This window comes from Charadrius vociferus, unplaced genomic scaffold (genome assembly GCF_000708025.1).
Source record: "Charadrius vociferus isolate BGI_N301 unplaced genomic scaffold, ASM70802v2 scaffold110, whole genome shotgun sequence".
NCBI classification, from domain to species: domain Eukaryota; kingdom Metazoa; phylum Chordata; class Aves; order Charadriiformes; family Charadriidae; genus Charadrius; species Charadrius vociferus.
Genome location: NW_009646761.1, coordinates 723977 through 738632, shown reverse-complemented (window position 1 = coordinate 738632; position 14656 = coordinate 723977). Strand labels below are relative to the sequence as shown.

General features: G+C 37.5%; 1 protein-coding gene across 1 annotated transcript in view; it reads left to right on the top strand.

Moving 5' to 3' along the window:
- ABCC4 (ATP-binding cassette, sub-family C (CFTR/MRP), member 4) overlaps positions 1–14656 on the top strand; it is a 141739-nt gene that overhangs the window by 41423 nt on the left and 85660 nt on the right. The window contains exons 16-19 of the mRNA XM_009891916.1: positions 1034–1174; positions 2571–2608; positions 2967–3067; positions 6078–6224. Coding sequence (XP_009890218.1) covers positions 1034–1174; positions 2571–2608; positions 2967–3067; positions 6078–6224 — 427 coding nt within the window. The remainder of the gene's footprint in view (positions 1–1033; positions 1175–2570; positions 2609–2966; positions 3068–6077; positions 6225–14656) is intronic.

Here is a 14656-nt window from a genome sequence, read left to right as displayed (position 1 = left end):
AGAAATGCTGCAGGCTTTTTCATACCTTTTTGGAGGAATGGTTTTATGCTCAAAAGCAGTAACCTTACCTGATATTATTGATGTCCCCATGGTGACTCCACTGTTAAATCCACAAAGGTGTGCCAAACGTTTTAGCAGCGTTAAAGCTGTTGGATGGGTGGGCAGGTTTGGGAGAAACAAAACGAAGATAGGCTTCTCCTCTTTCATAGGCGAATAGGTGGGATTTCTCTTTTCACATCTAAGTCAGGTCTGTTGATTCCACTGCTCTTGTACATCTATGTCTTTTGACAACAAATCAAGTGTTACGTGTCCACTGAACTGGCACTAGTTTTTCTATCACGTATACTGTAAAAAAAAATATTGTTTTTTTTTGTTCATTTGAACAGTTTTTTTACCTTCTTTATGCCTGTCTCATTTTTTTCCTTTTCTCTCTTTCAGTGTCCCCCCTCCATTGTTTGCTTAATATGATTCCTCATTTGTCATTTTACTTGTTTTCCCTATTAACAGATGCTTTGTTGGTACTCACAAGGAGGTGATTAGCCCTTTATGGGTAATTTGTTACTCTGGGCATACGTTGATTGATTTTTGGTGCATACTTGCAGAAGAGTATTTACTTTTCTGAAAAGGAAAGGTTACACACACTTGCATTCTGAAAAGAGAATCTTGCCCAAGTCAAAGCCTTAGTTTCCAGAGCTGTTGCGACTGAAGGTAGTGTAGAAAAGAAAAACCTGGGTTAGTGGTCAGTTAGAGTAAATATTTCTGGCTGTAAATGAAGTCATGTTACATACTGTAGTGCAATATAAAATCAAATCCTCACAGTGTCATTTTGCAGAGTAGATTTTTCAGTATTACTGCACTGAGACTGATTTTTATTAATCAAAGCCATAGTTCTGATATTTGAAGTTTTTATATGCGTAATCACTTTATCTCCTTACTTAATTGTTTGCTAATTCTGAACCATGACTTTCAAATAGCTTAGTCTGAATCTGTAACTGCAAGGTTGATGTTTTTATTCTGTTTGTTTTTTTTTCAGGCTGAAAATGCACTGGCTGTAGTGCCAGAGGAGAGTCGCTCCGAGGGAAAAATAAACTTCAAGGTTTACAGAAAATATTTCACTGCAGGAGCAAACTACTTCGTGATTTTTATACTTCTAGTATTCAATATTTTGGCACAGGTAAGTTGTTGGGAGCCACAAATAATGTTGAATATGTTTTGCGTTTGCCTTTTTTTCTGTTTTCTTTTTTCCCTTTTTTTTTTTCCTTTTTAATATAGTGTATGCTTGTTACTGTGATATTTCAGCTAAAATGTTTGGGGACGTGGTGTTCTTTAATAATTTTGTAGTATACTTATCTAATTTTGTATATCAGCATGGAGTTTTGGTACAGCATTGAGAGGTCTTGCACGGATTCTTATTTCAACCATTTTAATATGTCAGTAAAGTAATTATTTTACTGGCAGAATCGCACAGAAATTATAAGCTAGTCTAATTTTTGGAGATAGAGAACAAAGTGTATAAAGTAGAGTTTAACAAATCTGAACAATCAATATGTTTCCAGTTGAAGGAGGATAAAGGCACTGAGTGGGTATGGGAGGACAGTCTGACAGAAGTGTTAAAAGGAAAGCTCGTCTGCTGATAAGTGCAGGTTATGAGAAGCGCTAGAAGGAGGGTCACTGTTTAGCAGAAGAAGAAAGTCAGAAAGAGGATAGGGAAATATTGCGTGTAATGCAGGCTGTAGTAGGTAGGTAAAAGAATTCTTAAACAAGAAAAATTATTTTGAAACTTACTGAGAGAAATGGTGAGCTGAGGAAGCTGCATGAAGATTGCTTATTGCCTTTTTCTGTCTTTCCTGCTGAGAAAGCTTAAATTCATTTCCTGGAAATGATTGGTCTTGGCTGTAAAAAATAGTCTATATATTTAGACACGTTACTTCCTTTTTCCCTGTCGTTGAATTGAGTCTGTTGGAAAGATAGTGAGGCAAGATCAAATCTTTGTGGTAGACTGCCCAGAACTTTAAATTCACATGAGCAGAGGTGCATTTTGAGATGAATAACCCTGTTACAAGTTTGTAGTCACATCTCAGCACAGAAGAAAGGTGGCAGTAGGAATTTTTCCCTCCCTCTCTTCTCTCATCCTCCTTCAACCCTGTTTCTGGTTATTATCTTCCGTAAACACAAATTTCTGGACTGGTAACATCAGAAAGTTTGTTAATCAAAAAGCATTTTGGAATATCTCTAGTAGCAAATTTAGGAACTGAAAAAAATGAGTTCTTTAATGTGCAATTAACATACATTAGGAAGAGCTACTATATTTTGTTTGCTTAAGTGTATTGCTTTCCTTTACTTTGCTATCATGTAAGGTAATTTAAGGTAACTTCTTTCTTTGTAGAGGATTCTAATGCACCTTCTAATGTGCTTTGCAAATTGCTGCTGGTCTTGAAAGACTGGATGGCATACTCTCCTGAATATGTGATGTTTTCCCAGAGAACATGAAAGAATAGCAAGGAAATTTAATTTTCTAATGTTATTTTCATTTTGTAAGATGATTTTTGTATTTGCCTCTTTTACTCAAGGTGGCCTATGTGCTTCAGGACTGGTGGCTTTCTTATTGGTAAGTGGATGATAATAACTGGTCAATCATTTCTGCCTTTTCAGTCAAGTGCTGTTTGTCTAATAGAAATTAGTGTCGTATAAGTGGTGGTGGGAAACCTGTTCTAGGAAACTTCAGAATATGCTTGATCTTTTTCTGATCTCTGCTCATTTTGTGTAGGGGGCAAAAAATTGAGCTTTATGGTGAAGTGTAGCCTGTGATTACTTCTACTCATGGTATGATGCATGACAACATCAGTACATGAAATCTTTTGAACTAAAGACTTCAACAAAGTTGAATCTAGAAACAGTTAAACGTACTCATAAATATTTGCAGAATGTGATTTGATGATTGTTATCTTCTGTATGCATTTCCACAGGGCAAACCATCAAGAAAAGTTGAATGTCACAACAAATGGAAATAATGGAGCAAATGAGACTGAACATCTAGACCTTAACTTTTATTTGGGAATTTATGCAGGTAATTATGCATGCACGTGTGTGTGTCTGTCCTGAACTACTTATTATCTGACATATCATAATAAACAGTTTTGAGAGGTGCGAAGCAACGGCAGAGTGGGGTAATGTGATTTCTAGCAGGAACTGAGTAATGTCTTAACAGATTAGGAGGCTGAGTCTTGCTTCCTGACTAAATTAATTGGAATAAATAAAATGAAAAAAAATCTAACAGAAGAAATGGGTTGAATGCAGACTCTTAATTTGCTTTGCCTGGATTTTGGAAAGTAAACTAGGAATTGAGTATTCAAAAAGTCAGTCACCGTAAGGCTGTGGTTATTGTCTATACTAATAGGTCATTGAGCTAAATCTTCAGTCATTATATGGATGGGCAAGAGGGATTAGAAATGGATCTTCATTCTGCGCTGTTCTAAAACTTGGCATGGCTACATTCCTTCTGAAGCGTCATAGAAAAAGAACCAGTTTTTAGAAAGCGTCCTAGATGGGTATGCAAAGCAGGATGTTAAAAAATAATTCAATACATTTCACTAGCTAGCCATATGCTTCTGAACATCTAGAAAGGGGCATTGAGCCTTGTATTCAGGCATCCAAACATCTTGAAATACTGCTCTGAAATGTAGTAAAAATTGGCATAGAAAAATCACATGTAGAAATATGCTCTCGGATTCTGCTGTTTAGCACTTCTAATGATGCACAGTTTTGTATGGCATGGTAATTTCTTGATGGAGATGTAAGTGATAGGTCTGAGAAAACAGGTGGAATACCAGAAGAGTATGCATTGAATGTATTCAGAAACATCTCTCATGAGAGAGGATAGGTGGAGGATTTTTTTGTTTGGTTTTTTTTTCGGGAATCCATGTGATCTAAGTGCTTGACAGAAAGCATTGTGCTTGGCCTGAGAAGCAACAATTTAGGAGCCAGATAAACTTGGCTCTTATTTTCTCTGTGTAATGTCTTATTTCATGAGCCGTTCCAGTGGACTGCACAGTATGATTAAGTGTGGCAAACTTGGCTTTCTCTGACCATATAACTTAAACCATGTTATGGAACATCTTATCCTTTAAGGCAATTTTTGTTCTAGATAGCAGAACAGCAGGAGTTACCTTTATATTGAAATGTACAGATGGCTTAGTGAGATATTTGCAATAGTTGAACAGACAGCATTGTCTGTTCAATCACCTACACAAAATTGTGAGTGAAGTTGAAAAAGTTATAAAAAGATAGTACATTTCATATGAAGTGCATAATAATCTAACTTACCTTTTTCTATAACCTTTGAAACTGTACAATTATACAATAATTTAACATTTTTATTTCTGACTCTCAGTGTTTGGAAAAAGAACAAAAATCACCATGGTAGTTCCTTCTTAATCCTTGTTGTTTCTATGAGACAAAGATTTAGAAGGGTAAAATTTCTGTTAATGGGAAACCTCGTTGGCTGGAACCGAGGTGCCAATTCCACACCTTTTCTATAAAGTGCATGCAGAGAGTCCTTGTCTCTCTCATACTGAGGTGGTAAACTTGTAAACAGGGAAAGGAAAAGCCTTTGGCATGAGGCAGAACGGATGAAAGACTTCACAGTGAGGCTCGTTCCTCCCTCTTTCTCCCCAGCCATTAGATCTTTTCAGGTGATTCGTTTGGTGATGGTCAAGCCAGTGTCTTCCAGTGGCTTCCAAGCCTAAGTGAAGCTTAGGTTCCCAGGATGTGCTGCCTCTCCTCCCATCGCTCCCGCAGACTGCTGTTAGGCATGGGCTCTGCCACAGCCTCTTGCTTAGTACCTCTTCTTTTTCAATCACCCAGCTTTCCTGTTCCTCTTGGCAAAGTTGTTTTCTTTTACCTGGCCCTGGAATACAGCAGTCAGGACGTGGCAAACAAGCTCTCATCCCAGCCCCGTGCTTTTTTTCTTAGAAACAGCACCACACAGAACATGGGCAATGAACTGTGAGCAGGCAAATGAAATAGTGATACCTTTTCTTGCATCCTGGGAGGATACAGCAGTAAGCAAGATGGAATAACTGATTGACTTAACCCCATCATATGATTTAAAACCTCACTCTTTTTTTTGTTACTATAGCTGTAGCTGAATTGCGTCCAGTTTTAACCTGTCCTTAGAATAGGCAGTGTTTTATGTTGATAGTTAGGGTCTAACTTAAGGGTGTCCTCAAGGCCTGAGCATCTGGGCTTCTGGTGGCTATGCTTAGTTTCTGGAGCAGATCACCTGGAGCCTGGAAACACTGCCAGATGTCAGGTTAACACTTTCACTGTTCACCTTCACCGACGGGGAATTTGGGCAGGCACAAGGGAGGTTACATAGAGCAAACAGAGCAGCAGCAATCTCATCATTCTTTGTTTCCACCTTTTGCCCTGTAGCACCCCTGTCTTGTAAGGGGAGATGTGCCCAGAAGAAAGACAAACAGTCTACAGACTAATTCCCTAGAAGGGCTCTATTTCACATGGCATGAGGGATGCATCTCATACTGTGTTCAAGAAATACACATAATTTAAATTATTTGATGTGGTTTACAAGGGGAAGAATGGCATGAGTGGTTTGGGCTGATTGAGAATAACTCAAGGTTGTCTCTAAATAGCCATGTATGTATTGCTTGGTTAATACCTGCTGGCAGATGTTGAATCTTCACAGTGACCTCTGCAAGCCACAATTATACACGGCACTGTGAAATGAATTTCTTAGCAGAGCTGTTATGCAGAAGGTTTTAATACAGATTTATTTTATGGGTTAACAGATGTTTCCTGCATTTCTATAAAGTACCAATTCCTTCAAACTGAAAAAGAGAAATTGTTTAAATTGATGACATAATAGTAACTGAAGCTAGTGACAAATATAAGATGTCTGTGTTCTATGCTCAGTCTGAGTCCCTAGGCTTAAGTTTGGATTCTTGCTATATACAGAAGTCAACAACATTTGCTTCTAGTTAATTTTTATTTTAAAATTATTTTCGTTTTGAAAGATCCATATCTGTATGCATGCTCTCTCCACGTTTTTTTAATTTCAGGTTTAACAGTGGCTACAATACTGTTTGGCATAATAAGAAGTCTTCTGGTATTTCAAGTTCTCGTTAATTCTGGTCAGACTTTGCACAACAAAATGTTTCAATCCATTTTGAAAGCTCCTGTCTTGTTTTTTGACAGAAATCCTATAGGTAAGTTTAATAGTGAAAAAACTCTTAATATTTAATGTACCTCATTGATTATGTGAACTATGCCATTTCTGGGTAATTATGAATTTATAGTTTATTTGTGGAGATTTTTTGCTTCTTTTAGTTAAAATCTTTACATTTACATGTGGTCTTTCAAAATTTCAAAGTCGGAACGTTGACTGCTTGTTGATGGTTGATCTTACTCTTTTCAAACGTAGTCTACAGAAAAATGAATTGTACATTGTTGTACATTGACCTTCTAGTTGCATTGCTGGTGTTCTGGTTCAGTTACACAGGGGTCTCATATATGCTGAATATGCATGCATTTTGTGGGGATGCCCTCCTTGGGCTTTTCTTTGAAAGCTTGAGCCCCGATGTTGTTTGCTCTTTAAAAAAAAATAATTTTAAGCATGCATGGTAATTCACAGTTGTTGAGAAACTGTGTAGCTTACTGTCCTTCCAGAATGGACAGAAGCATAAAGCATGCAATTTAAAGCTATAATCCAAATCCTTATGTTCTTCAAAAGAAATGGAGACGAGCTGGAGCAGAGTTAAGAGAGTGGGGAAGTGCGGTAGTACCGATTTAATAGCCCATCTTACATGAGAAACAGAAATCTGATGGCCTTCACTCCTTTGAAGAAAAGGAGCATAATCTTGTTCTCATAGTTCCAGAAGCTGTTTAATGATTGTAAAGGTATATAGGGATGGCTTTATTGTTTCAGAGTAGTTATTAATATTAGTGATTTTTTTTTTTTTCCTGAAAATATTAATGTGGAGAAAAGGTTTGTGTCCATAATATGGTGAATGAAACATGTACAATTTCCCCTTTAAAAAAATAAGCTACAACTGCACAAGTTTAAGGCTGGTCTGCTTGTACTGTGTGTCTGTGGTAGTGCACGGCCACTGCAAAGAATTAGAAGTGAAGCCATAAGCTCAGGAAACAGGTTAGTGGAGAGCTAGTGAGAGCACATACATCACAAGAAATCATAGTACTGATGGGGTTTGTTTTCAGATACAGATTTTCCTTTTTAGTGTTTTTGGTGTTTTTTTTTTTTTTCCAAATGCATGGCATCTGCAGTAACTGCATTTTTGAGGGAGTACATAATCATCTTATAAGAATGCCTATAAGCATGGCTCATCATAACAAACAGAACTGCAGAGTAAACATCAGGGACAATATAGAGTAACAAATAACATTTGGCTTTGTAACATACTGTGAAGCTCAAATTAGCAGTGCTTTGTAAAAGAGTGGCATTCATAAAACCTGCCTATCGCTGGTATTCATACACTGTCATGACTTACAGATGTGTGTTTCTATTTATCAGCAGATATTTTATAATAGGAGATTAACTTCAGTGTGCATATATTTCTTTCCCTTCATCTTTCTTTTGGTCACGGTAGCATGCAAAGGTACTGCTGTTCTGATCTATACATCTTTTGAAAAAGGAAAAAAGAAAAGGGAAAAAGATGACATGAGAGACGGTGCTCTTCTTCAGAACTACAGCATGTAGCAGTTCTGAAATTCTGTTTTTAACATCTGTGTTTCATTATGTGATTTACATGGGGTTTTTTATTGTGTATTTATCTTTTAGAACTTCAGATGCTATTTTCTTGCATTGGAGTGAGGTTTGTTTAAGTAGAAGTCTTTATTTCTTCTTTTTTCTTTTTCTTTATTTAAGACTATAAAAGACATACTGAAAAGAAATCAAGATTATTAAAGTGTCATTTTTCTAGGGTTGTGATTTTAATAGCCAAGCTATTAGTTATCATATCCCATATTAGCAAAACTGATATTGCAGTGACAGATCTATCATTTAAGCATCCAGTGTGTTCTCAGTATTTGTGTGAGGTCTCTTAAGACCTTAGCGGAAGCAATTGCTGAACTGACTTTTTCTGGTTTATTTCTCAAAAAATAATCAGCAATTAAAAAATGCCACAGTCAGTATTTTGAACACACAGTGATCCATGTTCCAGAGTTGAGGAAGGAAACTTAAATAAATACACATCCCAAGCTCTCGATACTTCTTACTGGGGAAACAGACTAATGAGCAGCATCAGGGAGTCAACATTAGGAAATGGAAATATGTGGTGAATCGTTACATGTCTGTCAGCTCCCAACAGTGTAGTTCCAATCAATCGTGGTGAATAAATGAAATGACTTATTTCTAAAAAAATTATACTATGTGAATCAGTTTAGGCATGAGCCCAAGATCTCTCTTTACAGATTGCATTAGCAAGATATAGGGAGGGGAAGGTTGTAATGGGAATAGTAACGAGCATCTTACCCAAATGATGTAAGAATTTTGATGTATTTTTGGAACCTGGATTATACAGCAGAGACAAAAGAGGAATATGAGGACCCCTCTCCTTTTTCCCTTCCCATCCAACAATATTTGTATGTACAGAGATTTCACGTTTCTGTAATTTGTCATAGATCTAAAACCAGTTAGATGATACTGCTTTAAGTATGTTTTACATTGGAAGAACCTTATTAAGAAATAGAGAAACATCATTTATTAAGTACTTAACCTAACCTTATTGAGCTGATAATCCTAAGTGACTAAAGCTTAGCGTTATTCAGCATTCAGAAAGAATGATCAGATATTTGTAAATTTGAAATTCAAATTTATCAGTAGATACCTGTACAGCGTCACTTAAAACAGTTATAGTGAAAGCTTGATGGAAAGTTACAGATTATGTGGTTGTATTTTAGGATCTATCACATCTGACTTGTCTGTGTTTGTTGACAGAACTTGTTTATTTTTTGGAGTGTAGACTTTGACTCTTTCTCTTGAAACTTCCGTTGCTCTTCTATCCAAATCCCAGGAAGGGAATTGCATGTATGTCAAGGTATCTGTAAAGAGGAAAACGTGGACAATTTCTGCTTCATTGTGAATGCTTTATATGTTCCTCTTCATGTGTCACTTGCAGGAATAAAGGGGTTGATTTCTGTGCACGTCTAGCACAAGAGGGCAGCATGATCTGTTTTATCCCAGTCTAGCATTACAACGTCTTGTTTGAAGGGTAACAAAATTTATCTGTTATGTTTTTAGTGGTGATATTTGAGAAGTGAATTTTCAACCTCACCACTGAGCAATAGTAATGTGGCTCTGTTCGGCTGTCCTCATTATCTGCAAGTATAATATTTTCTCTTTTACACAGTAAGCTTTTCACCTTCATGTAATGCTGAGTCCAGGAACTTTTGTTGGCTTTGTAACTAGTGGCCAAAAGTCAGATAACCCTATAGAGCCTGATGCTTTGGTCTCATCAAGGAGACCTTCAGCCATTATTCCTTTTAATTTCTTTTTCAAGATGTTTTGTAACATTTCAAAACTAATTTGATAGAAAGCTAGGTAAAGGGGACCATGCCTTCAGGAGCAATGACTTGAATTGGGAGTTCCCTCTTGAAATTAGTTTCTTATTGATAGTTTAGAAGATCCTAGTTTTGACAAGCTTCAGGATTTGATTCAAGATTACTTGCTTAGCTTGTAAATGAATTGTTCTTTTCTGGGATTTGGGGACAGTGATTTCTTTAGAGTAGGGATGCTAATGTGTAACTGCATCACTTTCAGTAATGGTAGTTTTAGTGGAGATTGTGTGTAATTTTGAATTGCATTGAGTTTGGGAAACTGAAACCTGCTGCTGCTCTGCTGATGGGTCCTGTAAGAATGAATGAGTGATGTGCATGAATTTGTTCAGATAAAATAGGAATCTCTTCCCCCTCCAGAGATCTGTCTAAAATTCAAATTGAACAAGAACCACGACAGAAACGCATATGAAAATCTAGCTTCTTTTTCCCTTTTTTCTTTCTTTCTTTTTTATATTTTATTGTATGTCTCCTAACTCTTGGTTCTGACAGTTCATAGACGGAGGAGAAATATTTTGGCAGACATTACAGCATTTCTGGCCTTTCTAGAAATAGAAAGTACTGAATTGTGTGATGGTTGTCCTCTACCTCTTAAATTAGCAAATTTCTTTTTTTTCCCCCTGCAAATGCTTTGTGGAAGCGTTAAATAAACATTGATCCCTTTGAGTGCTTATCCAGACTTTGCGGTTTGACCAGTTCATAAAGAGAAATAGTCTCCTGTTTTGGCAGTCAGGAATGACATGCCAAACTGATAGCTAATAGCAGCATATAAAAGCAAACTTGGAATATTAAAAGATAAAAATGTGAAAGAAAGCTGTTATTATAATGAAGAGCTTGTTTTTCTTTAAGGCATAAGGATTTTAATTATGGTGTTCATAAATCAAGTGTTGAAACACCTATAATTTGACAGAGAAAGTTTCTTTATGGGATTAAAAGCATGTTCAATGCACAAGTGCCTATCTGCATTTTATCTGACAGGAGCGTCAAATGGGCAATGTTGTTAAAGTATTTAAACCATATAATATTTGCAACAAATATGATATTTCAGCAGTCTGAAAATTACAATGCTGATAATGAGGTTGTTAAATTATACTCTATCAGTTGGATAGTGAAACTGCTCTAGTTAGTGTACATTAATGTATGCTTGTTCACACAAGTGATTCTGCTGAACAAGTAGCATGTTTAAACAAGAAATACTGGTCTTAAACCCTGTGATTTACAGTAGGTGGTGTTTTGGCATATCATGCAGTTAACAAGGCAAAGCTTCATGTTAAAATATTTCGTTTGTAGTCTCATTCATCACTGATATAAATATTCAGTAGCGATGCCAGAAAATGTATTGTATTCCTATTTGACTCAATAACTGAATTGCTTTCTTTTTTTCGGAAACAAGATCTATGCTATCTTTCTGATGCAGTTTTCAGATATTTCATTGTGGTCAAGATGAATTCTGCGGGATTGTGTGTACCGTCTCTTTTGACAGCTTTCATGTTCTCTTAAGCTAGTACAGAAAAATGTGTTGTCCTTAAAGCAGCAGAGGCATTGTTTTTTACTCTCGGTGCCAAGCTCTAAAGCACATCCACGTGTGCACAGGTTTGTTAGTTTACGTTGAAAAGAAGTCCCTATAGGACAGCCTTTTGTTGTAAATTAAAAACACAGATTCTCTCTTCCGTGTTGGTAATCACTTGCATTTGTTGTTATTAAGATGGCAACACAATAGGTTCCATCAATCATCAAGATCCTTAACAACCGTACAACGTTGTAAATATTATGTTTGGGTGTTTGAGTGGAACAGCTCGTCACTGAAGTAGGTGTGGTAATTAAAACCTGTTAGGTTGCTACATGTGTTAAAAAAAAAAAACAACCCAAACTTTAATGTTTTTTCATATAACAATGGCGATATGTACTTTAAACCTTATCAGGGCGTGATTAGTGAATGATATTTTGTGGGAGTTGCTCATTTACTGTTAGTATTATCGTGGCTTTTGTTAAGGGTTTAAACAGTCTTACGCTTCCATGTGTTTTATCACCATTATGATTCTGTCAGGAACCTTATAAAGTTGATTGCTATAGGAGTAGTCTTTAAAGTTAGTAGATAGTACTCTGGAGTTATGTTTACATTTATTATCTATTAGCATAACTCAATTCAACTCTATCCTATTTTTCTCTGCAATAGTAATTGTACGAAACTTGGCTGCAAACTGATGAGACAAGCCCATTACATTTTCAGTTCACCGAGTCAGTCAGTGCTCACCCTATTTACGCTTAATACGGGAGATAAAATTAAAAGGTTTATGGAAAAGCTGTTTGTAGGAGGGGACGGGACATTATTTGATAGGGAAATAGCGTGAAGCTTGTACTGACAGCCACTTCCAAGTGCAGTCTCCTGCTTCCCTGGCACGAGATTTCACGTCCCTGCACAGAGATTTTCTATCTTCTTCACATTAAGATCCCCTGGTGGGGAAAACGGCCTGCTGCGAAACTCATTTCTGACCATATGCTGACCTGCCCAGATACTGCAAAGTCTCGTTTTTTCATTTGCTAAAGCAACTACAGAGAGAGCTGCTCTCGCCCCACCTCAGCCGAGCAAAAAGGAGGAATGGAGGAGTCGACAAAGACAGAGAAACCTAATTAAAAGTATTGGCTTTAGAAGACTGCACAGAAGCTGTTCAGAGACACATCTTTCCCGCAACGCTTGCGGGAAAGTAAAAACAGAGTTATGTTTTAGTCTCGCATAGATGGCAGACTGTTTTGATGAGATATGTGGCAAGGAGGAAGGAAACGTTGGTTGGAGACACTTGAAAACAGAGGGAGAGACTGCAATAATATCGATGGGAAAACTGCAAGGGGCTTAAAAAGAGGGCCTAGCTGAGGTGATGCAGCTGCAAATAAGCTTTTGGAGATAATCTGAAGGATGGAGGGGTTTTTTGGTTTTGATAATAAGTATTTTAAATACATACCTTTTTTTTTTTTTTTGCTGTTTTTAATCTGCTTAAAAATTGCTGGATGCTGCTGTGACTTGTGGATAGTGGGGATTGGAGGCACCACATGGATAGGACCTCCTTGCATGGATTGCCTGTTCTGGGAGGGAAATGAGCATTTTTGAGAAATGAGGGGGAAAACTTATCAAAACCCCACTTTAATTCCACCTTGGAATAAGGCAGAAGCGTTTCCAAAAAAATTATTTTGGGGAAGAGCAGGGCAGGGATAATGAATAGCCAGGTGGTGAGAGCATGTCTGTGGAACGTAGGGAAGGCAGCCTGGATCTTCTCCCTCTCTGATTTTAGATGGGCCTTGGACACATGGCTCCCCTATCCCAGGTGAAAGCCGTACACATCAGGCTCTTGGCTCTTCTGGGATCTTTCCTGCGCTGTCTGCAAGAGACAGTTCGACCTCTTTCGTGTCTGCAGAAAAAACAGCCCATTTTGGTGTTGGGGTTTGGTGGGTTTGGGTTGGTTGCTTGTTTTTTTTGTGTATCTGAATGGCTGTAAATTAAAATAAAACTAATACTATCATAGTGCAAGCTCATTTCATTAGCACTGTTCTGCTTTAAACTGCGCAGAAATCTTTCTCCCAGATGATACTAGGTAATCTGCACTGCAGCATCTGGGTGAATTAATTAGTCTTTTTTTTTTTTTTATTAGATTGCCAGCATCTTGCAGATTATGCAACAAGTGAAGATTAGTTTGTGCCTGTGGTGATCTTGGAGAGTGTTTGGAAACAAAAGGCACTTCTCGATCCAAAATTAAAATTTTAGTGTAGAAAAGAATGGATGTTGTGTGTGAATCTGCCTGCTCCGGCAGTCCAGAATAAAAACTGAAGGATAGAAATCAACAGTTAGGGAAGTAGAGGTATTGAATCAAGCTCGACTTCAGTGTGCTGTTCAGTTTAAAAAATACAAACTTAAGAGTTAATTACTAAGCTATTTGTGAATAATACAAGACAACATTACTTGCTTGCTTCCACCTTGTCTTGCCCGGGTGTTCTTTCTTTCCCATCAGAATCAGTAGGTACTTTGTCAGAGGCTTTTTATTATGTATTCAGGTGAATGCATATGCAGGACCTCCCTCAGTTTTTGGTTTCTGATTTTATGTAAGGTTATGTTATATTTGGAGGAGACAGCATGATGACAAGCTGTGTATGTTGACAGCTACCAGTCTTTAAAACACTTTGTAAAGCTCTTTTAAGTAGCATCAAGCACATGAGGAACACTTTTTTTTTTTTTTAATTAGTTACTGGACAATAGTCCTGTAATTAGAATAGTAGTATGTAATGGACATTAATTATCACTTGTGGCAATGCGAGCCTTGAGGTAGATAGCTTGAAACTGGAAACTACAGCTTCATGGAGGTTTGTTTTAATGTTCATTTAAATTCAGGCTCTTGTTGAACATTTTCCTAGATGATTCTTATTTGCATATTTTGTTGCCGTAGCTTTTGATTTCAGCTTGAGCAGAGTGTTTAGTTGTGGTGGTCCCTAACAAAAGATTGTGGAGCGAGAAGATTTCTGAAATGTCTGGAGAAGCTGAGGCTGCTTTAACTGTTCCTCACCTAACGCTGGGTAGGAAATTGTGTTCACAGAGCCAGTATGCAAAGCAAGCTGTCCACTGTATGGGAGAAGGGTGTCCAAGTCTTTATTCTCAACTGTTTGATTCAGAGTAGAAGTGCATTGTGTACTAAGGTGGTTTTTTTCGTGTGGGACTTTTCACTGCTGTAGAAGACTCATGACTCACTGACCTGCTTGTCTTCTAGTTGTAGCATCCTCTCATCCTTCCTCATTTGCCAGTTAAAAAAAGAAAAAAAAAAACTTTTTTGTGTCAGTCTTCACTGTCAAGGACTGCAGCTGCACTGCCCATGACGCAGAATGTAAAGGCGAGGATTGGGAAAATGGAGAACCGCCCACTGTAGGTGAAGATCAAGTGCAAGACCACCTGAGGAACCTGAAGGTGCACAAGTCCATGGGACCTGATGAGATACATCCGCAGGTCCTGAGGGAACTGGCAGATGAAGTCGCTAAGCCACTAGCCATCATATTTGAGAAGTCGTGGTGGTCTGGGGAGGTTCCTGCT